At 44.8% G+C, this 27,964-nt stretch overlaps 1 protein-coding gene across 1 annotated transcript in view; it reads right to left on the minus strand.

Annotated features, from left to right (window-relative positions):
• The window catches only part of LOC133775995 (glutamate receptor ionotropic, delta-1), a 706,634-nt gene that overhangs the window by 236,820 nt on the left and 441,850 nt on the right, over positions 1-27,964 (minus strand). Inside the window, exon 6 of the mRNA XM_062214629.1 lies at positions 2,933-3,103. Coding sequence (XP_062070613.1) covers positions 2,933-3,103 — 171 coding nt within the window. The remainder of the gene's footprint in view (positions 1-2,932; positions 3,104-27,964) is intronic.

The raw sequence follows: 27,964 nt of genomic DNA on the forward strand, positions 1-27,964 counted from the left end.
TAAATACCAGTAATAATTCAAGAACTGGTTAGTAACTAGAGTTCCTGGGATCTGAACCCAGGTGAGCTAGCACCAGCTCTGCTTCTGTTGCCTTTACTATCTCTGCAAGATCTCTACAGTGTTGCTCTTAAACCTTGCCCCTCAGGTAGGGCCTGGGTCCAGCAGGAGCAGAAAGAGGTAGGGTGTGTCCCAGGGTTACTAGGTCCAATGTTGTGTTTGCCTTATTTGGCGGTATCTAGCTGTACCACTCAACCGTGCCTTTGTTCATCCTCTTAAGTAACGGGTGGGTAGATGTCCTCAGCCAGACTCCCTCACTCTGCCATCCTGTCTCAGCCTCCAACAGGCAGCCTCTTTGAATCCTGCAGGTCAGATGTGCCATCAAAAATCCCACCCGGGTCCTTTAGTCCACAGCACAGTCTCAGCCACAAACCTGGATGAGAAGCACCTGCTCTTTCCCCAACCTGAGCAGGTGCAGCCCCACTTTGGGCAGTGGAAAGCAGCCTATTCTTTGTTCTTTAAGTAGACGGAGTGCAGTGTGACAAAGCAAGGGTGGGAGAAATGTACTACAGATGTGAGGCTGGGCAGAGGCAAGGAGGACACGTTTGTGCACAGGACTGGAGCCCTTCAAGGTGGGAGAGCCGGGGAGCCCTCCTAGGGCATGCGAGCCCCACAGGGGGACACCTCCCTCTGTCTGAACCTGCGAAGGGATTGCCCCTGTCCTGTGCTGGATGGGATCAGGCACAGGCCGCTGGACCTTGGTATCTAACTCTACTTCAGTCCATGTGGAGAGTGGGAGTGACACCTTCAGAGGGGTTTATGTAGTCCTTGATGCTGCTTCCAGACTCCAGAAAGGAGAATGACAGAACAGGCCAGCAGCATCCAAAAATGTAAAACCACGTCAAGAGCTTTTCACTCTGATGGGGCTGTATTGTGGTGCTGTGGGTTAAGCTGCCATTTGCAACACTGGCATCCCATATTGGAGTTCCAGTTTGAGTTCCAACTGCTAATGCACCTGGGAGAGCAGCAGATGAACAAAGTACGTGAACCTCTACCACCCAATGTGGGAGACCCAGAGGGAGTGCCAACCTCCTGGCTTTGGCCTAGCCTAGCCCTAGCCATTGAGGCCCTGTGGGAAATGAACCAGTGGATGGAAGATTCTGTCTCTCTCTCTCTCTCTCACTGCCTTTCAAATAAATAAATAAATCTTTGAGAGAGCTCTCTACTCTAACCCATTTACCCAGGGCTCTCAAGTCCATGGTCTGCAGAGGCTTTCACACCACTCTCTTAGTCAACTTCCACCACATTAGAAAAAACCCAGGGGTCGGCACTGTGGTATAGAAGGTAAAGCTGCTGCCTATAGTGTAGGCATCCCATATGGGTACTGGTTTGAGTCCACACCACTCCACTTCTCATCCAGCTTCCTGCTAATGCACCTGGAAAAGCAGTGGAAGATGGCCCAAGTGCTTGGGCCTCTGGCACCATGTGTGAGACACGGAAGAAGCTCCTGGCTCCTGGCTTTGGTCTGGCCCAGCCCTTGGCCATTACGGCCATTTGGGGAGTGAACCAGCAGATGGAAGCTATATCTCTGTTTCTCTCTCTGTAACTCAAATAAATAAAATACACTTTAAAAATAAATAAACTATACCATAAAACACACCTTTCCAATAAATAAAATACACCTTTCAAATAAATAAAGTACACCTTTAAAAAATCCCCAGACATCTAATGAGCTCCGTGGGTGCTTAGAGAATGGGATCACTCCAGCTGAATTCATGTCTGCTGTTTCCCAACCACGGACATGACACATCTCATGTTCACTTTGTGGATTATTTCCTCTTCTCCCCCCAAATACAAGAGCCTAGAACAGATTCAGTGCTTTGGGCTTTGGCACAAGACGCAGGTCCACGGCCCACTCGAGACTCCAGCAGAGCCCCTCCCCAACACACACAGCCCTTGACAGAGCCACATCTAGCTGTCCCTGGGTGAGGCCGGCCCTCAGGCAGTGGACACAGTCACCTCCATCCTGAAACTCTGCTTCCCATTGCTCGTGCCTGTCTGGGTAAAGAAGGCAAGATGGCTTCCAGTGCTGAGTGGTGAGCTGATGGCACACAGACTCCCAGGCAATTTCCACAACCCCCAGGGGGAGAAGAGACCTCCTGTCATGTGGCTTCCACTGGGCACCAACCACAGTTTTCTTGTGCACAACAGCAAATGGCAAAGTGCATTCATGGCAGCCTGGGGGCAGGTGGAGGGCACTCTCTGCCCTGTCTCCTTGTCGCCCGCAAGCATCCAGAGAGAAAACCACATCGTAGGAAAGGCACAGAGCTCCTCATTCTATTCTAAGGTCCCACGACCACCTAATGCCAAGTACAATACACCATAGTGTGGATGAAGGGATGACTTCATGCCTCTCACCGTGAAAGGAAAGGGGAAAGTGAGCAGGTCACAGCCCTGCACCTTTGCCCCTCCTTACCCAGCTGGGGATGCAGCGTGCTAGCAAAGTGTTGTAGAAGTTCCGAGGCATTTTGCAAAGAGCCGTGTCTGTGCCAGTGGCTTCTTACCCGAAAGGGCCTTCAACAGGCTTAAAATGATATCTTCCCAAAGGAAGACTCCAGCCCCAGCCCAGCCAGATGAAGCCATCCGCACAAACCCACAGCCTAAGACTGAAATCTGCTTCTGCAGTAAGCACATCACTGTTAACTACCACAGGCACCCGGGGACTTAACACGGCCTGCCTGCTGGCAACAGACAAAACTGCCTGCCAGTGCCACTCAGAGGCACTGCCTGGGCAACTGGTTTCCTCTTCAGCAAGGGACACAGTTATAGGAATCAAAGTAGGTGGGCAACAGCGCTCTGCAGGTGCCCAATGGTGCAGCTCAGAGTTTGTCCCCCTCTGTGGCTGAGTCCATGGTCCTGGAGGCTGAACACTGACCTGAAGCATCTGCAGATAGCCTTCCTGGGGGTCGCAGAGCAGGGAGGAGATGCGGTGATTGTTCCTCATACACTTCTGGTTGTCCTTCGCGGACGGGAAGATCTGCCGGACCACGGTCATCCTGCCGAGGGCACTGTGGACCAGATCCAGGATCTCGGGATCGCTGATTTCCTGGGAAGAAAACCAGACTGTGCTTACCAGCAACCCACAGATGGTTCCTGCAGAAGGTCTACCAGGAAGCATCGAGGCTAACACATCCTCAAGAGCTCAGGCCAGGGAGGTGAAAGGACTGGGCCCATGTCACACTGCTCAGTAGTTGCTTGTTCACAGATAATACTGACATGCAAATGAGATGGTTCAACATTTTCCCTAAAGGCCAGCAAGAGATGAGCAAGGTTTCCACGGGGTCAAGCTTTTAGAAACCCACGCTGCCAAACGGCAGGCATCAGCCCACACCGAGGAGAAATTTCTCGCTGGGAGTCATCGATCTTATGCATACAGGGAAAGCTGGGATTTGCCAACACAGCTGCTCCAATGCAGTGAGTTTCCTGGAATTCTTTATTAATGACATTCACGTTATACAAGTATTTGCGTTCAAATTCTGAAAACATATCTGAGTTCATGCACTCAGGCCTCTATTCCACAGGTTCTGGCCCACATCACCTGTGACGCTTGTTCTGTTCTGAGCACCAGGGATAAAGCTGGGCGGCAGTTGGTGCTAATCCCATCCTGCGGATTTCCTGGTCTTTGTGGGATGACATAGGAGGCGAGTTTCAAACATTTGTAGAAAAGGGAGATTAATGGATATGTTTGTTTACGGAGAAAAAATTCTGAAATCCATGCATAATTTTTTTCGTAAAATGCATTTGTATGAACTTTTGGAAGACCCCCCCACACACACACACAGATTCCACAATTTCTGCACCAAAATAAACGTATCCTGTAAGTCTATTTTCCGTGAACATTTTGAAGTCCCCTAGTATGCCGAGTGTCCCAGGGTAAGGAAACCCATTGTGTTTTCCCTGTTAGCTCCTGCACCAGGTTCCTCTCCTACAATATCTCATTAGTGCTCACAACCACCTTGGGGATTCTATTAGGCAGATCCCATTATTTCCCACTATTATCCCATTTCAAGTGAGCAGCCTCAAGCACAGGACTAGCCGGGAGCTCCTTCCAGGAATCAGCACCCACACTGCACCAGAGGCTGGGGATGAACTTGTCAGCAAACTGCATGGACACGTGTATATAGGGGAGGGTGCTGCAGTGGAGGAGTGGGTGCAGCCTCAGGAGACAGGGGTGCAGAAGCCACCCAGGGCAAGGGCAGGTCGCTGGCCCTCTGGAGAGAATGTGGAAGGAGGAGCTGTCAGAGAGGAGGCTGGAGCTGTGTGTAGGGCACATGAGGCTTCAGGGGGCCAGTTAAAGACCCACTCTGAGGGTGATCAGAAGCTCTTGAAAGGTTTCAGACACAAATGAGCTGCAATCAGATCTACATTTAACTTCTGGCTGTTGGATAGAGGATTAGAAAGGAACAAAAGTGGAGGAGGCGAGAGCAGGGAGGAGAGCCCCAGGCTCCATAGCTGGTGCAACACAGGCACTATGAAAAATGGAGACGAATCATAAGCCAAGAGTTCCAGCAGTGGGAGAGAGGGCTAATCAGGCTAAGGAAAGCTCAGGCTCACTGTCTCTTACAAGTGATTGAGTCAGTGGTTGGTTGCAAGTCAAGATTTTAACTCTAAATCACTATGTCTTAAAATAGGTCTTAAATCCTCCTTGTAGATGACCCGTTCTAGCTTTGAGACCTTGTGATGGTGTAAATGGAGCTAATGAGGTTAGAAATTAAGGTTTCGAAATCATTTAAAGAACACAACATTTTCAGAGGTAGGAAGGGAAACAATGTATTTCAGAAGCGGATACGTGTGTGTGAAGCCTAGTCAGTCCAAACCACAGATGCAATTGGGAGACTGTAAAAAAACAAGAACCGTGTCCTTTTAGCATGAGCAATAGTTCCCAGGTGCACTGAATTGCAGGGATCACTAAAGAATTAAAGTGCAATTACACCCTGGATGTAGGCATCATGAAAGTTTGCTCTTCAAAGTGTTCTGTTTAATGCAGATGATCTTGTAGGCTTGCAACCCATGGGCAAAGAAACTGGAAAATGTTCTCGTCTCAGGACCATCGGCTGGGATGGGTCCAGACTGCAGTGGGCACCGGCTGGTGACCAAGGACCTGCCTGGAGCACAGGACCCAGGATGAGAGCAATCACACCTTAACCTAAGAGGGAGCAGGAGTACAGGAAAGCCCAATGAGCCACCCGATTAGCTTTACCTTGCAGAAGGAAGACAAAGGATTGGAGGAAGAAACCTTATCTAGAAAAAGCATGAGGCTGTGATTCTTTGGGATTATGCAAAAGTGGATGACTGAGAGCCAGAAAGGAAAGGAAAGGGTGTGCTCCGGTGTCCTGCCATCCTCAATTTCTCTTGCTGTCAGAGGCACTGTTCAAGGGTCATTGTCCTAGAAGTCCCTCTACTAGGTCTCCCCCACTTCAATTTCCTGGAAGGAGTGTCAGCAGCACTGAGCCCTCCCCAGTGTACCTCCAAATACCTGAGAATCGGATTCCCAGGAAATCTGTTAGAGAGCTGATCTACAAGTGTCACACAGTCCCTTTCTCTAAGCATGACCATCCCCTTCCCTGGCAGCCTGCAGCAACACCTGCGGGGAGCAGCTGAGTGAGCCAAGGGCAGCCACAGCACTGAGGGCACTTGGGGTCTGCCCCCAGCTGCCCTCGTCTGCAGACTGCTCCTTTTCCATTCTGTCTGCCCAGGACTCCGTGAGGACTTGGCACAGCCCTCTGCCAGCCCATTAGCTGCCATATGCCCTCCTCACAGGGAGGCTCTGCTGCAACCTTGTAGACCTTCCTGTCTTCCTGGCCTGGGACTCATCTGGCCACTCTGGGTCAGAGCACGTACACTGCCTGCCGATGCACTCCCACTCACCTACCCACACTCCTGGCACGATCCTTGTGTCCAATGCAGCGGCATCTGCCATCAGTGTCTAAGAGTTCACAGAAGCAACTTTCCTGATTCCTTGGGGGTAACAAAAAAGGGACCCCTCTTCTCCTTGCCCTAATTCTGAACCTGTATAATCAGTTTTAGCAGTGGCATGCCAGACCCTGCTCCTGTCCTGTTGGCCCTCCTGGGTCTCTTCAATAGTGCAAGGATGTGTGTACAGGCAGCTGCTCACTCCCTGCACTCTGCTGTCAGAAACCACTTGGCAGATTTACTCCAGGTCAGCCTCCAGACCACCCATGAGAGACCCCAGTCTCTGGACCTTCCTATGGGAACAGACAACTGTAATAATAAGCAGCCAATTTAAACATCTGTTTGAAAAATGAACTTTCCCTTTGTCCCAACTGAACATTTCTTCCAGGAGTGCTCTTGATGGGCAGAAGGAAAAAACAGAAATACCTCAGACAACATGTCACTGGAGTGTGCAAGCTCCAACTGAGGAAGCTTTCTTACTTTGTTACTTTTTAAGTTCATATTGTGAAATATATCTCATGCACAAATGTTACAAACATTGGATATGAAAAATAAAGTGTTTTGATGAGCCTTTTCAAACTAAGAAATAAAATGCTACCCACATCTAGGTTGGAAGTCTCCCTGTCCAATGTTTACTCCCTACTCACAAGAAGTGATCTATGTCATGCTATGATTTATGCATGTAACACAAATAGCATATTGCTTAGTCTTGCATGCTTGTGTATGCTAAGCTCCATGCATTCCTACTACAATTGTGTCTTAACATAGTGGTCCTCAAACTGTGTGTATCAGAATCTCTTGGGGAACTTGAGAAAATTAGAGATCAAGTCCTGTTCCATTTCACCAAGCAGAGACTGTGTTCTTAAACCCCCCAGATAATCCCAATACTCAACAATGCTGAAAACACGGATTTAACACCAAGTTTTTATGATTTATGCATAGTGTTTGGTGCATCTCTAGCTTATTGATTTGCAAAGTTGTACACCACAAGATTGTATTAGATGACCAGTGCCACAATTGATTTGATCACCATTTGGATGCTTTGTTTAATTGCTACTGCAAAGTTTCTTTCTTGTGTATGTGTCATGATGTTCTTTCATAAGAACTTTTCTAGAGCGTATATCTAGAATTAGGATTCTTTGGAAAAAGAATGTACAGATGCCCAGTTATAAATAATGCCAAATTTGCAAAGAAATTAGGCCAACTTGCATGGTAGACATTTCTGATCTTCTGTCTCTCTGCCTACACCTGATGACTTCCTAAAATCTGCCAGTCTGATGAATATGAACTGGAACATTGTTAGGTTTTACTTCTTTGCTTCTCTAATTTTTCACAGAGTGGAATATCTTTCATATATTTATGCATCATTTATATTTCTTTTACTGAACTTATGTTTGTAGTTAATTTCCATTGGGTTGGGTCTCTTGCATACTGATTTGTGGGATTTTTCTTTTTATTCCAAATACTAAGTCTTTGCCACCGTCTCCAGGCACTGGAATGGGCGGCAGAAGTGGCCTGGAGACCATCTCACTTGGCTCACTCTTCATAGAGAGGCTTGCTTTGTAGTTCCTTTGCAGGACCACGTCAGGTGCATTTGTGTCACAGGAGGGTGTCTGTGCTCTATTTTTAGGTCAATGACAAAAGGACTATGTCTATTTCTCCTTGTATTTTGCCTATATTTTCTTTATATATCTCGAGGATTTTTAAAATTAATTGCACACAATCTTGGAATTAGCTCCTTGCCCAAATGAACCTTTTATCATTCTGTAGGTAATCTCCCAATTTCTAGTAATCCATGTAGTAATCCATTTCTAGTCTATTATGTCTGATATTATTCCAACTTTATTTTGATTAATTTCTTTCCATTTTTCCCATCTCTTTGCTGTCAGCCTTTCTCCAAATTGGGACTGCTAAATAATTTTACATCTATATTTGATGTTTTAGAAGAAATAGCAATCTATTTCTATTGATTATAATAATTTACATAATTAACTGGATCTTTACCACATTATTTACATTACATATTTTGCTGTTTTTTCTTTCTTCCTTTTTCATTTTCCCCTTGGAATGAATTTTTCCCATTTTAACTTTTACCCTCCTTCAGAAGTTACATTCTCTATGTTTTCCTTTCACTGATTATCCTAGATATCTTAATATCTGGTGTGATGGCTGAATAATGCCTCCAAAGATATTCCAGGCCTTATTCTAGAGGCAATGAGTATTATATTACACAACAAACAACAAAGTTTCAAGTTAATCAATGTTTTCACTCTTCTGCAATGTTTTCTCCCAATCACCATCATCCCAACTATTGATGCACCAACAGCACATAGCACTTTATTTCCTGTGGCCTCCTATTATGCATTATTTCCATTGTTTAGTTAATTTTATCATTCAACCAATATTTGTCAATGTATTGGTCAGTTTGTTGTTGTTTGTTTGTTTTTTTTTGTTTGTTTTTTTTTTTGTTTTGTTTTTGCGGGAACTCAAACCTTGCATCTGAGTCCACTGTCCTTCTCCCAGAGGTCTGTTGATGACAAACATGGTTTTTGTTTTAGTCTCATTCTCAAAAGCCACAACTGTAAGTTGAGTAGTATGCTCTCTTTAGCACATGGAAAGTAGCAGGACACAGTCTTCAGGCCCCTATTGTTGTCCAGTGTTCTAGTTTCCTACGGTTGTAATAACAAATTACCACAAAGTTAGAGGCTTAGGATAACAGTTTTATTCTGTTACATTTCTGCATGTCAGAAGTCCAAAGTTAGTCTTGCTGGACTGCAGTTAAGGTGTTGGGAAAGACACAGTTCCTGAACCATTCTCTACCTCTTCCAGCATCTGGTGGCTGCTGTAGTCCATGGCAGTGGGCATCATTCCAACCTCTGCCTTCAAGGTTGCATCACCATCTGCTCCACTGTGTAGTCACACCTTCCTCTGCTCTTCTTTATGAAGATGCTTGAGGCTGCATTTAGGGCTCATCCAGATCATCTAATGTAGTCTCTCATCTCAAGATTATTAACTTTATGGCACCTGCAAAATCCCGTCGGCAGTGTAATGGAGCGCTCATCAGTTCCAGGATTAGGCCTGAGATATCTTTAGAGGCCATTATTCAACCAGCACATCCAGATATTAGAAATCCTTCAATTGGGGCCAGCACTGTGCTGTAGTAGGTTAAGCTTCCGCCTGCAGTGCCAGCATCCCCTATTGATGCCAATTTGAGTCCCGGCTACTCCACTTCTGATCCAGCTCTCTGCTAATGGCCTGGAAAGCAATGGGAGATGGCCCAAGTGCTTGGGGTCCTGCACCCACATAGGAGACCCAGAAGAAGCTCCTGGCTCCTGGTTTTGGATCAGCCCCACTCTGGCTATTGAGGCCATTTGGAGAGTGAACCAGAAGATGGAAGATCCCCCCCCTCCGTGTGTGTGTGTGTGTGTGTAACTCTGCCTCTCAAATAAATAAATCTTAAAAAAAGAAAAACCTTTATGTGTTATTCCTCTGTAGATGGTCTAGCCTTTCTTTCTGATGTACTGTAGGTTTTTCTTTTTCTCTGGTCTTCCTCCCTTCCTTCCTGCCTTCCTCCCTTCCCTCCTCCCTTCCTTCTCTCATTTTCCTTAGAACTTCCATAAGCATTCTCTGAAATCTCAGTTGCATCCACTCTACTTCATTGACTCTTCAAGCTTAATTCCACCATCTCCCTTTAGTTGCTGTAAATTAAGTTCTCCATTTAGGTTTTAGACACCACAGGTGGTATAAAGTAGGGGCACAAACCTACATCAAGTTTATCAGCTCTGGAGAAAATCCTCCCCACCATGCAACTCCAAAGTCAACATAGGAAACTTTCCTTGCTTCACCTTTTTGCATCGTATATTCACTTCTCATTAATCCATACATGGAGGATGCAAGTTTCCAGATTGAGGAAATTTCTCTTTGGTTCCATGTGTATTTAGTTTTTAGACTTAATCTCTTATTTCCTATTCCTCACTTAGATGTAGAATGAATATTCAAGGTTTCCACAGTTTGGCCAACACATTCAAGGTAGAAATTAGATTTGAAGCTTGCATATACTGAGAATATCTAAATTCATCATATATCTGGCCTCTCTGGATGTTACATTTGACAGCTTCTATTTTAAATTTTTTTAAAATATGCCCACTTCTTTGGGTCCTTTCCCTTTGGGAGTGCCATTCAGGCTTATTCTTCTTTCATGAAGACGTACTGCTAATCCTATTGTATGAAATTTGAGTTCTTTAGCCCATGACCCTGTTCTTTGTCTGGGACACACAGCCTATCTCCGAAACCATTCCCAATTGTCCTGGCTGTGGGACTGATGAACCTTAGGTGTCACATTACCACTTAGATTGACCTCCAATAAATGTCTTCTCCTATGGTCACTGGTGTTAACAATAGAAAGAGGGCTTTGTATGAAAGGCCCAAGAGAAGCATGAGTCACCTCCTCCACTGGCCAGATGCAAACTGTACTACTAGATCATCTCACTGCTGTGGATGCCAGAAGGCAAATATTCTGCAGATTCCACCCCATTTTGCTTGTTGTTTTAGAAATCTGCCCCCATGAACTTCTGTTATCTTCCCCCTCCTACTATCTAGTAGGTTCCACCCAACAGTCCTGCTCACTTAAGACAGAATTCCACTGAGAGACAAAATTGTGGACCATTGCAAAGGAGTCACCTTTAGAAACAGTCAACACTGAGTGACTAGAGCACTTATTGACAATGGAATCAGAGTAGGCCAATGGCAAAATACCCACAGATCTCAATCCCTTTTCAATGCTGTAAGTATTTATTTGCAGTCAGGTAATAAGAATATTGTATCCACTAAAACAAGCAGGGAAGAAATGAGGGATGGGGTTTCCAGGTAACATCACATTCTTCTCACCATCATCAGAAAGAGTAAAAAAAGAAAAAGATTCGTTTGTACCCTGTAGCACACTTAAAGGAAGATGTCTGTGAATACAATATAATGTGAGAAATCGCTTCATGCACGGAATAATAAAAACGCTCCCTGACTCTAATTCTCCACTAATACTGCATGCCGAAGCTTAGAACATCTGCATTTTGAGTCAAATACGTTATTAGGAAATCTCTATAAGACTCTACTTCACTGACAAAGGGTTAAGATCAAAGAAAACCGAGAATTACTCTAAAGAAAAGTCAACCCCCACCTTCTCCCAGAAGGCACATACTTAATTCACTGATGGCAAGCAAAATTGTGCTTCTATAGAGCGCAGAAAGGGAAGGGAATGAGATCTGACTGCTGCTATTCAGAGGGAAGGGAACGTGGGACTGCAGTCAGTGTCTCTGGTTGACTTTAGCAGGGCTGGTGGCTGTCATTAATGCAATGGCCACAAGCACGTGTGTACTCTCCCCTGGAGACAGCCCACAGGCTGTATCCAATTTTCAAAGAAGCCTTTAGACCAAAAAAGAAAAAAAATAGGCCATGAACAACTGATATGGAGGCTAGTAACGGTGTTTCAAGTACTCCTTGTTGCTAACTAGAAGAATAAACACGATGACAGTGTCAGTAGGGTAACTGGGAGACACAGGAGTTTCAGCATCTGTCAGACTCCCCTGTTCCTTTACTTCTACTCAGGTCTCCGATGTCATAACAAAAAACCAAAGAGACTCTGAGAGGCGATGGCATTTATACAATGGACTATTATGCAACTCTAAAACGTGACTGCATAAAACTGAAGCACTACATTATTACCCGTACAAATGTACATCACAGAGTGAGCAGAAACAGAAAAGACGGGTGAGGGTTTGGCACAGTGGTTAAGACACCACTTTGGACACCAGCATCCTGTACTGCATCACCAGGTTTCAGCTCCAGCTCTGCTTCTTATTCCAGTTTCCTGACAATGTGCACACTACAAGGCTCATGGAGTTGGGACCCTGACACCCACAGGGGATACCCAGATTGAGTTCTGAGCTCCTGGCTTTGTTGCGGCCCAGCCCTGGCTGTAGACAGCATTTGGGGAGTGAACCAGCAGCAGATGGAAGATCTCTCTCTCTCTCTCTCTTTCTGTCTCTCTGCCTTTCAAATATAAATAAATAAACAATCGAATACATAATTTTTAAAGCACATGAGATGAAATGCCTTATAAAATACAGTACATTTGCAGAGATGGGTTACCTTAACAAATGTTGAGATGTGATGGACACCTGCTGACTTCAGGAGAGCAGTGGCCACAAGGGGAATGGAGGGAGACAACCTGCCTGCCAACCTCGCCCCTCTTCTTCCATGCTGGCATAGCCTCTGTGTGCCCTTTCCTCCACTATGGGCTTCCACGGGAGGTGACCCTAGACTCTGAACACGAGGTGCATCCTGCTTGGGACAGAGCCATCCTCTCTGGTCCTACTACTCTAGGCAGTTTGGGGTGAGGCTGAGAATCCCTTTAATGGTTGAGATCTGAGAAGGCTCTCCTTGGCAGACTCTGAGAAGGTTTCAATATTCTTTTTCATTTATATATAAGATGCATTTGTTTGTTTGGAAGGCAGAGTTACAGAGAGAGAGGGAGAGTTGGAGAGACAGAGGTTTTCTAATTGCCAGTTCGGTTCACTCCCCAAACAGTCTCAACAGCTGGGGATTTATGGGCCAGGCTGAAGCCAGCAGCCCCACCCAGGTCTCCCACGTGGGTGGCAGGGGCCCAAGCACTTGGGCCTCTTCTGCTGCTTTCCCACGTGCAGGGAGCTGGATCGGAAGCAGAGCAGCTGGGACTCCAATTGGTGCTTTGATATTGGATGTGGGTGTTGCAGGCGGTGGCTTAACCAGCGTGCAACAGCACCAGTCTGGTTTGCTCATTCTTAACAACACCTAGAAGAGGCAGCACCCTTCTGGCCCTGGAGGTCTGAGTCATGGGCAGATTCCACTCAGGCAGGTCCCTGACACTGCAGAGGGCAGGAGTGGTGAGCAAGCCACTTAGCGCCTGAGTCATACTTCCCTGAAGCCCCATAACCTATCTCTGTGCCTTCTCAAAGGCAAGATCATAAATTCTCAGACTGTTCAGGGGATCTGATTCAGCAAATTCTCTTACTCAAGTCCAAAGTATCCTGACAGACACGGAATTAATGGGAGCTGTAACAGAACACTGAGAAGATCCCCATTGTACCTGCAATGGTCAATTTCTTAACATTTGAGGTCTTAAACATGGCACAGATTACAGCATGGACATGTGGGTGCTGCTTTTATCACTCTCTGGGTCTTTAATGCTTCTTAGAAATATTTTATTTAAAAAAAAAACCACTGCGGAGGTCTCACTGCAAACTGCATTGAGTAGCAAAAAGACGAAATTTTTATGAGAAGAAAATTTTAAAATAGCAATTATAATTATAAAGATCTCTTTTTTCTAAATATAGATTTGGACAAAACAGATGCACAACTCATGCATAAATATGTTGTTTTCTGATCTTTAAGACTCCAGTAAAATTTCTCAGCCTTCTGATATCAGAGAGGATTTTATTAAACATTTATATAGATCTCTAATTTTATATAAGGCTGTGTAATCACATTATTAGTCATTTCCTTTTATTCCTTGGAAGGACCTAGATCTATCAAACATCTGTGGATATCAGCATGACTCCATCTCTAGAGAAATAATAAAGTTTATTTCCCTCCTAAAAAACCTGGTATCAGTAATCTAAAGTTAATGATAGTAGCGAAACTTCAGACAAGGCTGGCTCAGGGAAGCTGAGAAAATAGAAGGATCCAATAAAATCGAGCTGGAAGCAGGACTCCCAGGAAGTCCACAGGGATTTCACAATATCAGCCGCATTCTGGCCCCCATGGAGTGCTCAGGCCACAGTGGGCAAAGACTTGCAAGAGATAACACTTGTCCCAGTGAGGGACAGGGGGTGGAAAGACACAGTCGAAGCCTGGACAGGCGATGGCGAGAGGCTGTCCTGATCAGAGATGTCGTACCCTGCCCCATGAGCTGTCCCTTAAGGCTCCAGGGATATGCATGGGTCTCTTTAAGTTACTTGGGATGCAGCAAACTGCCAGGGAGGACCCTCTTCTCTCCCAATGTGGAGGCCACGATGCGGCAGTACCAGCATCATCTGGGAGCTAGCTGGGGATAAACAATCTCCCCAGACCCACTGAGAGTCTGCCCTGTAACAAGATCCCTGGGGGAATGCAAGCCTTGGTCTAGGCAGTGACAAGAGTGCAAGATGGAGAGCCAGAAGGATTTGGGTCCCACCTCTATTTTCTCCCCTCCTGACTGTGTAAAGGGGTGTGTAATTTCTCTGAGTGTTGTCTGCCAATGGAATCCCAGTCCTTCCTAGGGGGGTTCTGATATAACACAGTGGCTTTAAATCAGTGGATACAATGGGTGAAGCAGAGTTTTGCAGCAAGTGCTCCTTATCCCTGTCACTCAAAAGCTTAAGCTCTTTCTACAGCCTTTGAAGTTCATCACATTTTATTTTATTCTATTTGATCACAAGCCCAAGGTGGACACTTGCCCTTCAAGGAGCCAAGTGACCCATACAAGTCCCCAGCATTTCCTAAGGGCAGTCACTGAAGCTCCTGTGGCTGCCAGATTATTTGCGGATGGTGGACAGTCTTGGGGGCTGTCAGAGATGGATCCACCTTCTCTGCATCTCCGTCTTCCTTCTTTCCTGCCTCCTGTGAGTACTTTCTCTTTGCCCATGGTTCTTATTATCTCCTTTGCCTCTCCCTCTTTCCCCTCCACCTTCTGTATTCCTCGTTTCCACCAGCTCAGCAGGGTCTCAGTCCTAACCTCCCCATCTCACTGTGGTTCCGCTTTGTTCCAATGGACTCAGACTATGCAGATCAAAGCAGTTCCCCAAGTTGCAACTTTGGAATTAAAAGAAAAATTCCAAAAATGTATTTTGCAACAGATTAAACTGAGAAATGGAGCTGAAGGATAAGTTTTTGGGTGAAAAAAAACCCTGAAATCTATGCATAGTTTTTTCATAATATGCAATTTTCCACGAACTTGTTAAGCTGTCCACAGACAAGTGTAATTCAATGGGATCTCAAGCGTAGTGATGCTAATCTTGCATTAACTTTTTCAGGTGCAATATTCTGGACATATGTTCCAAGTTGGATTTGAAATGTACACTTTTGTAGGTCTTTGTCTGGGTTTTAAATCACTTAAAAAAAAATAAACTGGCTAAAGATAGCTTTGGGGCTAGCCCTGTAGCCTAGCAGGTAAAGTCGTTGCCTGCAATGCCGGCATCCATATGGGTACCGGTTCAAGACCTGGCTGCTCCACTTCCAATCCAGGTCTCTGCTGTGGGCTGGGAAAGCAGCAGAAGATGGCCCAAGTCCTTGGACCCCTGCACATGCGTGGGAGACCGGGAAGAAGCTCCTGGCTCCTGGCTTTGGTTTGGTACAGCTCTGGCCATTGAGGCCATTTGGGGAGTGAACCAGCGGAGAGAAAATCTCTCTCTCTCTACCTCTCCTTCTATCTCTTTGTAACTCTGCCTTTCAAATAAATAAATAAATCTTAAAAAAACAAAAAAGATAACTTTCCCTGGTATGTGTTGGGGGCACAGGGCAAAGCCAGCTGGGGGGTGGGGGAGCAGGATGTTCTCCAGGTGTCAGGACTCTGCTCACGAAGGCAGAGAAGGAGCCCCTCCCTGAAATCCTTGGCACCCTCCCCAGGACTTGGGGCTCAAGAGTGCCACACATGGAAATTGCATTCGTTCACATCCCAAATCCGGAAGGCTCTTCTGGTCCTTTACGGTACGGCTCACCGTCTGGTTCAGTTCATGCGGTTCAGAGAATTCTCAGTGCTCCCTCCACCTTGAACCAGAAGGAAACTGCAAGTGCAGATCCCTCTCCCCAGCTATGCTGGAGTGGAACCCAAACCCCCAAACCAGCCCCTGGGCAGGGTAGAGGGCATCTCTCCCTCTGCTGGCTCCCCAGGGCTGCACACTCTGCCTGGGAAGAGCTCATGAGAAAGAAGCAAGGAAGAGAGGAAAGAGCAGTGGAGGGAGAGCAGCAGGTCAGAGTCTCTCACATGGGGAGCCTCAAAAATTTTAATATTTAAAACTAGGACCTACGTAACGATCTCCATAAAACAAGCCGATGCCTTTCATTCTGTTATTAAATTTTTAAAAGCTGGTTGGCTCCTTTAATTTGCAGCTTACTCCCCAGGCAGATATTCAAACAGAAAAATAAATATAACAGCAGCTGATCCTTCACAGCACTCATTTGCTTGCTTGTTACAAACCATTTTAATTATTTTGTTTGCAATACCTATTTGTTTGTCTCAGGGGAATATTTAAATCCGCTTCTATTTGTGCACAACTGTCCCTACCACCAGGAAAATGAGACCTTATGTCTCACATTAACACTTCATGGTTTTTTACCCCCAAGGAGCTGAAGGAAAATCATAAATTTTAATTGCATTTGTATTTTAAAATCCTGAACATTATCCCCACCCTCCCAAATTTCCAAAGGTGAAGAGAAAGTAAAACTGTGTGGCCTGGCACACTGGAGTGGTGCGGTTCTGAGGTTGACAGCCCAGGGTTGAATATATCAAAGTGCTGACATCTGAACAAGACCCAGCTGTGTAGACTCAAGCGTAAAGATCAGAAAGCACAAATCCAAAGGATAAATGAGTATAGCATGGTAATTAAGACTGTCAATAATAGCCATGAAGAATTAGGAGAGCTGAATTTACATGCCACCTTTAATTTAAAAAACAAACAAAATATATGATACTGTAGATTTCAGACATTGAGCCACACACAGAGCTGGACACCGATGTCTCCAAGAAAAACAAATGAGGTGATCCCAAGCCTCTGCTTAGACAGAATCTCCAGGTGGACGCACCGGAAAAGGAAAACTCAGTCTAATGACTGTCAGGAGTTGAGGAGAGACTTTACAGACTTAAGAGGCCTGCAGTTAAAGTTCATAACTTTCAACATCAGCAAAGAGAGAGCTACATGGAAAAATCCCTCTGGAAATCTTTAGAAAGTTCTCTTTCAGTCTTTACTTGAGCACTGATTAGCACATAGGTGTGAGAAAACACTATGAGTCCAGGGAAAGAGCTATCTGGAAGAAGCAGGTGCAGCAAGCCTCAGTGGTGGGTCAAATCAGCAACAGACCAAAGAGATCTGCCTACAAAGCCCTCAGAGCAAGTCTTCAAAAAAAATTCCAGAGCAACTTAACTGTGTCATAGGTGGGTAAACATTTAAAGGACTAAAAATTAATCAAGTACCCAATACATTAAGTCACAATGTCTGCTATCTAATCAAAAATTACCAGGCATGCAGAGAAGCAGTAAATACAACCCACAGTGAGGAGACAAATAAATCTATAGAAGCAGACCCAGAAATGACACAGATGGAAGAATTAGCAGGATAGGACACTGAAGTAGATATTATAAATACAATACATACCATATGGTCAGGAAGATAAAGGAAAATGCACATGACAGGGAAAGAAATAGAAAACAAACATTTAACTTCTATAAATACACGATATTTTAGAAGTAAAATACACTGAATGAAAGTAATAGCAGATGAGATATTATGGAAGTAAAGCCAGTGAACTGGAAAGTACTGCAACAGAGAATGACAGCAAGGAAAACACAGGGAAAAATCACAAGGGCATTAGTGAGAATGGGACAACTGCAAGAATCCTAACTTACATGTTACTGAAGTTCATGAAGGAAGACAGAGAACAGTATTTGGATAAGTAATGAGCAAAATTTTTCTGAGTTTATGAGAACCACAAGACATAAACAAAGAACATAAACACAGAACATAAACAAAGAAAGACGAATAAAAATCTTACAAGCAACTAGAGGAAAAAGGCTCAATATTCTGGGAGAAACAAAAATAAGAAGTTGATCACTCATCAAAAACAATCTCTTAAGTGTGAGGGAAAAATATATCTCACTAGAGTTCTATACACAATTAAAACAAGGCAAAAGGGAGACTTTTTCAGCAAATCAGAAGAAAGAGAATTCCTCACTCACACATGAGATCTGTAAGGCACTCAGACAAAACAGAACACCTTCTTGAAAAACACAAGCTACCAAACTACCACGTCCCTCTTAGAAAGAGACAGGCAGCCTAAAGAGTCCTGCATCTTCTGCCAGAAGTGACCCAGTGGTGTATTTTCAGAACTTACTTGGCCTTAGTAGAGACATGATGCCAGGGCCTAATCTCCATCTGCAAAGGGCACTAAGTGAAAAACTCAAGGTAGGTCAACTGATGAACTTGCTTAGCAGTTCTTGCACCCTTGACTCAACTATGCAACCGCAGCATGTTCCTTATAAGTTCTCTCTCAATGTCAGTTGTTGGAATTGCTAGAACAAACGGATTTTGCTGCCTCCACAGCATAACCTCCTCCTCCCCATCCTACCTGCTCAGCAACCCCCAATGTCCCCTTGGCCCTGCCACCTTAGGCATTGTATCAAAATTAGATTGTGCCTTTTGAGTTGCTCAACAAATAAGAAACTAGGGGAAGGGGTCTCTGTGTAATAGGGATAAAATGAATAGAACTATTGAGAGCAATGACTGCTTCCACCTGCTGGTCACTGCGCTTGAGACTGGTTATCAATAAACTCACCTTCTGCTTCCTTCATGTTTCTGAGTCCACCCTTTGGTGGGTAGGTGGTCTCAGGTGGGCTTACTTCTCACACTACCAAAGAATTTGAATTCATTCTTTACATATTTCCAGGGAGGAGTCTGCTTGTGGGGAGGAAGGTCTGAATGTCTGGGCCCAGATAACTTCACTGGTGAATTCTAAGTGCATTCATAGAAGAAATAATACCAATTCTACACAACCTTTTTTCAGAAAATTGAAGAGGAGGAAATCTGAGAGCACTCCAAAAAGCCTATGGAATGAAATTAAAACGTTCTGAATTGCCCTCATATCCAGCTATTCCAGAGGTCAGCACCACCAGAGCAAACAAACCAGGCAAAGGGTTTATAAGACAAGAGAACCACAGATTAATATTTCCCATGAACAGATACAAAACTTCTCTAAATAGCTTAACTAGGGGTGAGTGTTGCCGTGCAGTGGATTAAACTGCCACATGGGGCATCTGGATCCCTTATCAGAATGACAGCTTGAATTCTGCCTTCTCTTCCAATTCAGCTTCCTGCTAATGCACCTGAGGAGGCAGCCGAAAATGGTCAAGTGCTTGGTTCCCTGCCACCCAGCCTGCAGACCAGGATGGAGTTCCTGGATTCAACCTGGCCCAGACCTGGCTATTGTAGCCATTTGGGGAGTGAACTAGCAGAGGGAAGTGCTCTCTTCTTCTCTCCCTCTCCCCCCCCCCACCTCTCTCATAAATAAACAAAAACATCCTAGAGAAATTATAAAACCAAAATATAATACCTTATGTAGTATTTTACCTAAAATACTTCTTCTAATTCAATAAAAGAACAAAAGCACCATGATCAGGTGTGTTTGGGGCCAGTCAATAAGGTTGACTTTACATCTGAAAATAATTCAATATATTTCTATGGGTTGACAGAATCAAAATGATGTGATCGTTTCAAAAGAATAAAGAGAATTTGACAAATCCAATTACATTGAAAACACTCAGCCAAATGAAAATGAAAGAAAACTTCTTCAACCTAATAAGAGCATCTGTAATTAAACAGCATCTCACTTCATAATTAATGGGAAAGGCCAAATGCTTTCCTATAAAATCAGGAAAACAGTAATGATGACCACTCCCATTACTTGTGCTCAGTACCGTACTGAATGTTCTAACCGGTGAAACAGGACAAGAAAATAGGAATAAGAGAGATCCAGGTTGGGAAGAAGATGTATAGTTTTCTTTATTCATAGATGGGAGCATGGTCTATATGGGAAATCCCAGGAAACCTACAAAAACGTTATTCAAACTAGTAAGTGAGTTTAGCAAAGTTGAGGCAAACTAAGATCAATATTCAGAAGTCAATTGTATTTCTACATGTTGGCAGCAAACAATTGCAAACTGAAATTGAAAATGTAACACCATTGACATGTATGTCAAAATGTTAGATACACAGGGATGAATATAAACAAGACTAATTTACATATTGCAAAACATCACTGAAAACAATTAAGCAGGATCTAAATAAATGGAAAGATACACTTAGTTTATGGAACAGTGGTGAACATCCTTATTCTATGCCCCTTTGTCTCCAGCTTCAACACAATTAAAATTAAAATCAAAGCCAAGTTTTCTAGAAACTGCCAAGTTAATTCCAAAATGTATATGCAAAGGCAGGGCCACACCTGGATGAGGCACTGTCACAAACCTGAGAGTGAATTCCTCTTAAATCCTCTGTGCCAGGTGCCTCACTCTCCTCACACTAATCCTAGCACCGTGAAAATGGGAAAGGCATAGAAGGGTAGAAACAAGGTTTTTAAAAATAAAATGCTGGAGAAGCTTCCCAGACTGGCTAACTATAATGCTATATAATGAAGACAGCATGGAAAATAGTAGGGAGACTTCTTTAAAACCTGGAAACAGACTTTATATTACCCAGCAATACCACTACTGGATACAAACTCAAGACATGAACACATTCTCTCAAAGAGATACTTGTTCAACCATGCTTATAGAAGCACTGTTCACAACAGACAAACCAAGGTGTGTCCACCATCAGATGGATAGATAAAGGAAATGTATATAACACAATGGGTTAATACTCAGCTACAAAAAAGAATGGAATTCTATCATTTGCATCAAAATGGTTAAAACCGGATGACATCCTGTAGAGTTGAATGAGCTGAACACAGACACACAAACACTGCCAGTTCTCCCTTATACAAGGGAAATAAAATAAAAACTAACGAAGGATATGCCTGTGTCTGTAAGTTTTGCTGCAGATAACTGGTTTGTCAAACTGTGTTTTAAATCTGTGTGAAACAAGTTGTTAAGAATTATATACTACTATAGTTTCAATGATTTTGACGGTTTCAAGATTTACTTTATGTGATTAAAGTTGAACATCTTTTCACTTGATTATTGTTTATAGCCCTTGCCTATTTTCCTGCTCAACTATGGTCTTTTCACTTTTCATTTTGTGAACTCTTTATTTGGTTGAGCATTAAGCCTTTGACTTAATGTAAATTAAAAATGTTATCTCAAAATTGATGACATATTAAGTTGAAGAAAACCAGACAGTGTGATTGGAGGGAAACACATACAGGTCAATGGAATAGACAGAAAGTCCAAAGTACATCCACATACTGGAAGGTCAGTTGATTTTTGGCAAAAGATCCAAAGAGGGAAATTTACCCAAACCTCACACCATAGTCAAAGATTAACCATCAACATACAAAACAACATGAATTAGCATTGAAATCATTCACTGAGAGATAGGTTAGACAAAAAAAAAAAAGAGGAGGAGGAAAGGATCTTGCTTTACAATGCCCTGTTACAGTAGTAACTAATACAGTTGTGTGAGGGCAAGACATCACTCCTACAACACAGACATCAATCCCTCTTAACAACCCATCAACCTCCTAAAAGGCCCACCACTATGACACTGGGGACCAAGTTGCAACATGAGTTTTGGAGGGGACAAACCACTTCTAAACTGTAGGGGCAATGTCTCCTGAGGCTGTGCCGTGGGAGCTGCGGTACAAAGTCCTGGTGGGTAATACAGTGTTTCTGGAAGCCAGAAAAGCAGAAACTATGCTTCTGTAAAACTTAACCATTATGTCAGATGCAAAGTTTCCATTGAGGCTTCCTATTTAATGATATGAAATCCTATAGTGGACATGCATGGCCCAGAAGCAGACAGTCCCAGGGAAGTAACTGAGAAAATCTTGGCTCCAAAATTCTCATCCACAAAGAGGATGTAGAACTACAGAAGAGCCACAGTTGTGGGCAAAAGGATGTGGTGAACAATGTATATCTCTGGGATGAAAAAGAGAATTTGGATGAGACTCTACCCCTATGAGGATGGGAAGGGTCCTGTTCCGTCACAGAAGGCCATCTTGGGGGGCTTCAGTGACTCCCTTGACAAGTGCCACACAGCACAGCCAGGACCCTAAACAAGCAGGATTCTCAGGTTTCTTCATAAAAGCTGCTTTATGTTATGTTTCTTTAGCCCTTTGACCCTGCTGACTCATTCTTTTCAACTGGGGAACTTTCATGACTTTTCAGTTTATTCTATGTAGAAACGTCCATGTCATTTCAAGTTGGGAAGCCAAGTTTTGATTCAGAAATTAAAATGACCTACTCCAATATAATAAGATTTACTTTGCTTGGTGCAGAAATTTGAGTCTTAAAAGACATAAATCCCTTCACCCGCATGGGAGACCAGGAGAAGCATCTGGCTCCTGGCTTCAGATCAGCGAGATGTGCCGGCCGCAGCGGCCACTGGAGGGTGAACCAACGGCAAAAAGGAAGACCTTTCTGTCTCTCTCTCTCACTATCCACTCTGCCTGTCAAAAAAAAAAAAAAAAAAGACATAAATCAATGCATATCTCCCATTGACAGAGACTTCTCTAAAGATGGTTTTATATGGGCCTAATACCAGTCTTGGAGTAAGAAAAAAACTGAGTTGAAAATTCCAGCTTATCTTTACACGACTGGGACACCTTAGATCTTTTCTGAGTCTCCACCTTATCCTCTGTGCTATCTTATTAATAATCCCTCTCTCAGGAAGTCAAAAAGCTTGATTCAAAGAACACTAAGGCATCTGAACAAAGGACTTGGGTGTATTTGACTTGGCTAATGAACAAAGAAATACACATTTAACAATGAGTGAGCCTTTTTGTCATCTATAAAACTGGTAAAGATCATTGATTGTATTCACATTCACAGACTGGGACAAACAGGGATGCTGATAGAGTGATTAGGACCCTTTGAGAGTCTCAGATGCCACCATCACATTTTTACCAATGCAAAGGGACAGCCACAGATGTAGGTATAAGAATGACTGCAACATTATTTACAATAGCATTAGCCGATCTAAGTTTCCAACAATAGAGATTTGCATAAATTACAACCCCTGCAAACAACAGAATACAACCAAGCCATGAAATATTACCTCAAATGCAATTTACTGTCATGATAAAATGCTAATAGTATTCACTGAAAACTGTAGGACACAAAGATGAACATTCCAGTGAAATCTCAATGTGCCAAAATAAGCTACATAGATAAGGATGTCTGAAAAGAAAATTCACTGGTATACTAATTTATATTACATTTTACTACTGCAGAACAATCGGCAAGAATCAGAGTAAGCTTTCTCTGCGTTCCTCCATCTGCGTCCCTCTGCCTCCACTATCCTTTGTCTGCACACTCACACAGAGGTGAGTGAGCAACGTTTTACGCTATACAGGATAAGTTCTTTCTCTCAAGATAGTCTCTTTCAAAAAACATGTGAACTCTCCCCCACCCTGCCCCTGTAACTCTGCCTTCCAAATAAAATAAATCTTTTTTAAAAAATAGAAATAATGGGCTGGCATTGTGGCACAGTGGGTTAACCCACCACGTATGATGCAGGCATCACATATCAGAGTGCCAGTTTATGACCCACCTGCTAATGCACCTGGGAAGGCAGCATGTGTACCCCCTGCTGCCCACATGGGAGACCCAGGTAGAGTTCTTGGGCTTTTGGCTTCGTTCTGGCTCAGCCCTGACTGCTGCAGCCATTTGGGTAGTGAACCACCAGATGGAAGATTTCTCTCTCTCTCTCTCTCACTCTCTTTCTCTCTCTCTCTCTCTCTCTCTCTCTCTCTCTCTCTCTCTCCCTTTCAAATAAAATCAATACATCTTTTACAGAAAACAGGTGAACTCACAGTGATGATTGTCTCCAGAGTGTTCTGTGACTTGGAGCATGGAGTTGGCCAGAGTGGCTGAGCCTGGACATTTCTAGTAGTGATGGGGAGAGAGACAGGTCTGCCTAGCCTCTGAGCACTCTTGCTCCCAGGGTGGGCCTGCAGAGAGCAGAGGCTGCCAATCACTTAGGCAGGCTGAGCCCTGGGCATGGGGTCTCCCAGCCTTGGGGGGATGGGGATCAACATGTTCAAGCTTGAGGCTCAAAGTGGATTGCGATTCATTGAGTGTCTACTGAGGTCTTTCTTCTACTGCTATTATTATTATTTTTTTATCGCTCAAGTGGAAAGTTTATTAAACATGTATCCATTCTACTATAGAACATAACTTCCTAATGGAGTTTGACTTTGCTTTGGGGAAAAAAAAAAAAAAAGCTAAGCTCTTCAGTGGCACAGGAGTCAAAGCACGGAGTATATCCGATATTGGAAAAGAGTTTGCATCACAGTTCAAGGAGTTGAGGATTGGGGGGAAGCCCCCCTGGAAGGAAAAGCAACAAGGAGGGACCCCATTTGGAGGCAGAAAACTGGACTGGGGCACGGGCGCCGTCAGAGGGGGAAACACGGTGTGCAGTAGACACGTGCTTGTGGGGGGAAATGTGGCCTGAGACGTGGGCGCTGTTGGAGGGAGAAACACAGAGTGCGGGGGGCGTGGGCAGTCAGTGGGGGAAATGCGGATTGGTTCCTCCTCTGCAGATGCGAGGGTCTCCGGCTGCTCCTTGGGCTCAGAGGACGAGGCTTCTTCCCCAGCCTGAGAGTCCCACGGCTCTCCCACGTTGTGTGGCGGGATCTGTGCCTCTTCCTCTGCCCCGGTGGCCTCCCGCCACTGGGGCTGGGACATGGTCGAGTCCTGTCCCTTCAGGCCAGCGGTCTGCTCCATGCACTGGGTCCTGGGTGTGGATGGGAGATGAGCACCTCCACCGCAGCGCTGAGCCGGGACCCATTATTATTTATTTTCTACTTATTTCTTGTTCACTGATAAAACTGACTATATTTGTGGTGTATGACAATGTGTTTAAACATACACACATTGGGAAATGGCTAAATCAAATGAATTAACATGATCGGGGCAGGACTGTGGTATGGCGGGTTAAGCTGCCGCATGGGCCATCCACATCCCATGTAAGAGAACTGGTTCAGGTCCCACTTCCTCTGCTCCCCACCCAGCTTCCTGCTAATGCTCATTCTGGAAGGCAGCACATGATGCCTGAGTCCCCTCCACCATTGTGGGAGATGCAGACAGAGGGCCTGGCCCAGCCCTGGCTGTTATGGCCATTTGGGGGAGGGAACCAGCAGGTGGAAGATCTCTCTCTCTCTCTCTCTCTCTCTCTCTCTCTCTCTCTCTCTCCCCCTCAATAAAAATAAATATCTTTTGAGGATACACATCCCTTCATCTATGCCTGGTCACTGAGTTTGACCACGTCTTGACTACCGAGGATCACGCTGTAAAGAACATGAGGATATGAGGGTGCAGTTATCTCTTAGACACAGTGATTTCTGTGAGCAGGTGCCCGAGTCCCACACTAGAGCGCCTGGGGTCCATTCCTGCCTCCAGCTCCTGCATCCAGCTCCCTGCTTATGCAGATCCTGCAAGGCAGTGGTGATGGCTCAGGTAGCTGGGTTTCTGACACCCACGTGGAAGACCTGGATTGATTTCCTGGCTCCTGGCCCCTGGTTCCAGACCCTGTACAGCTCTGGCTGTTGTGAAATTTGAGAAGTGAACCAGTCAATGGGAGTTCTGTCTCTCTCCTACCTCCTTTCCTCCTCTTCCATTTAAATAAAAAATAACAATAATTTCAATTTCAAAAGCACACTGGTGTCCTTTCCTTTGGTTTTCTATGATTGATGTTCACATAAAACCCAGGGTCCTTTGTGCATCCTGGAGAGCAGAGAGAACACAATTCTGTCATAACTGGGATCAACTATCTTGACTTCTGTTTAATTGACAAATGTAATTTGTTTAGAAATAATGTCTATAAAGCAGCCATGGAAGGGCTGCATATACAGGTAGGGCTCACCAATATGAGTTCCTTTGTTTCTGAGGGCAGCAAATCCGCTCCCTGTGGCAATGCCCCACAGCAAAGCAGCAGACATGAAAGGGTAAGCAGAGGGTGTCTCAGGTTGCACCGCCCTCAGCCCATTGGCTCTGCAGCAGCAATTCCTGACCAGAAGCCCTGCCAGGCTTCAGGGCTGCTGGAAACTTCATCCTGCTTCTGATCACTGACAGTTCAAGAGCTGTCTCATGCTCCTGTCTCAAACTGCACGATATTCACTTGGGTTCTTCATCCAGGTCTAAGAGACAGGCTGTCCCATTGCATGTAACATTTTTGGAAGCAGACACTACCATCTCTGTGAGCCCCCAAGCATCCTCACAGGCACTTTGTGCAGAGAAGTTCTGGGGGCTTCTCCTGCCTGTTACAGCTTCCAGCTTTGGAGGGGCCCTCTGTGAGCTCTGCCAGAGCTGGCTGTGATGGCAGCAATCTCACGTGTGAGGTGTGCGTGTGTGTGTTTGTATGTGTACGTGTGCCTCAAGCGTACTTGCTCCATGTCTCCACGGGGTGCATAATGACTACCCAGCCTGGCAAAGGAGGTGTAATAGCAGGGTAGAAGGCACAGATAATAGGGCCTTTGTGGCACAAGTCGCAAGCTCATCTGAATCCACCAGAATCCATTTACGGGGAAGAGCGATGGATGGAAACACAGAAAGGTAAAGACACTAACCTTTAGTTTTCAGAGACATCTGCTGCACGTGGTAATTAAAGCTATTTTTAAAACTGTCTAAGTGTCAGCCCTCCCTTTCGCAAGCATTCTTCTGTCAAAACGCTGCAAAACGGCAATACACTTGTTAGGAACAATTGACTCACGTCTAAAAACACAGAGTCTGATTCCACAGCAACAGCAGGTTGTCTCTAGCGGGGGGTTAGACGCGAGCAGAAAAGCACTGGGAAAAGCTCCCACAGCCCGTAGCTGGCTGTGGTGTAGGGATCCACGGGCATAGGTTCCTTGCCCAGGACACCACAGGCTCTCTGAGGATAAGGTACACATCTTCTGAAGCCTCAGTGCTTTCTAGGTATCAAGTACATACATGATGAATGCATAAGAGCTCCTCCAGAATGATATATCATGGTAGGGAGCCAGGACACAAAACAAAAAGTAGAGCTGGCATTGTGGCACAGCCACTGTTTGCAACACCTACATCCCACATTGGAGCTCCCTGCTAATGTGTCTGGGAAGGCAGTGGAAGTCCTCAGGCCCCCGATATCTTTGTGGGAGAACCAGATGGAGTTCCAGGCTCCTGGCTTCAGCCCAGCCCAGTCCTGGCTGTTGTAGGTATTTGGGGAGTGAACCAGAGAATGAAAGATTCTCTCTCTCTCTCTCTCCCTCCCTCCTTCCCTCCCTCTGTCTCTCTCTCTCTCTCTCCCTCTCCCTGTCACCAGGCCTTTTAAATAAACAAAATACCTCCTTTTTAAAAAAAAGAAACAAAAAGTGAAGACAGAGAGTCACAGGTGCCGCACAGGTGCAGCAGGTAGCTGGAGCTGAAATCCTAAGGATGCACAGCAGTTAGAAAGGCAGAGACAAGGGTGGACAGGGGTGCCAGCAAGCCCAGGACACGGCTGTAAGTGCTGCCATTCAGGTTCATCCAGAGCATGAAGCAAGCTATGTTGCCAGCATGCACACCTCAAGAAAGGTTAATGAACCCAGAAGTATCCCTTAAATTGGTGATTAAGATCCGAAGGCTATAACGTTCCTGCCGAACATTAGTGACTTGTTGATAAGGAGCCCTGTCATTTTTTAGTTTTTTAAAGATTTATTTATTTATTTGAAAGGCAGATTTACAGAGAGGCAGAGGCAAAGACAGAGGCAGAAGCAAAAACAGAGATAGAGATTTTCCATCTGCTGGTTCACTCCCCAGATGGCCACAATGCCTGGAGTTGGGCCAACCCAAAGCCAGGAACCTGGAAATTTTTCTGAGTCTGCATTGTGAATACAGGGGCCCAAGGATCTGGGCCATCTTTTACTGCCTTCCCAGACCATAGCAGAGAGCTGGATCGGAGGTGGAGTAGTCAGGTCTCTAACTGGTGCCCATATAGGATGTCGGCACTGCAAACAGTGGCTTTACCTGCTATGCTACAGTGCTGGCCCAAGGATCCCTTTTTTTTTTTTTAATTAAACTTTTATTTAATGAATATAAATTTCCAAAGTACAGCTT

Source organism: Lepus europaeus, chromosome 17 (genome assembly GCF_033115175.1).
Source record: "Lepus europaeus isolate LE1 chromosome 17, mLepTim1.pri, whole genome shotgun sequence".
Lineage (NCBI taxonomy): Eukaryota > Metazoa > Chordata > Mammalia > Lagomorpha > Leporidae > Lepus > Lepus europaeus.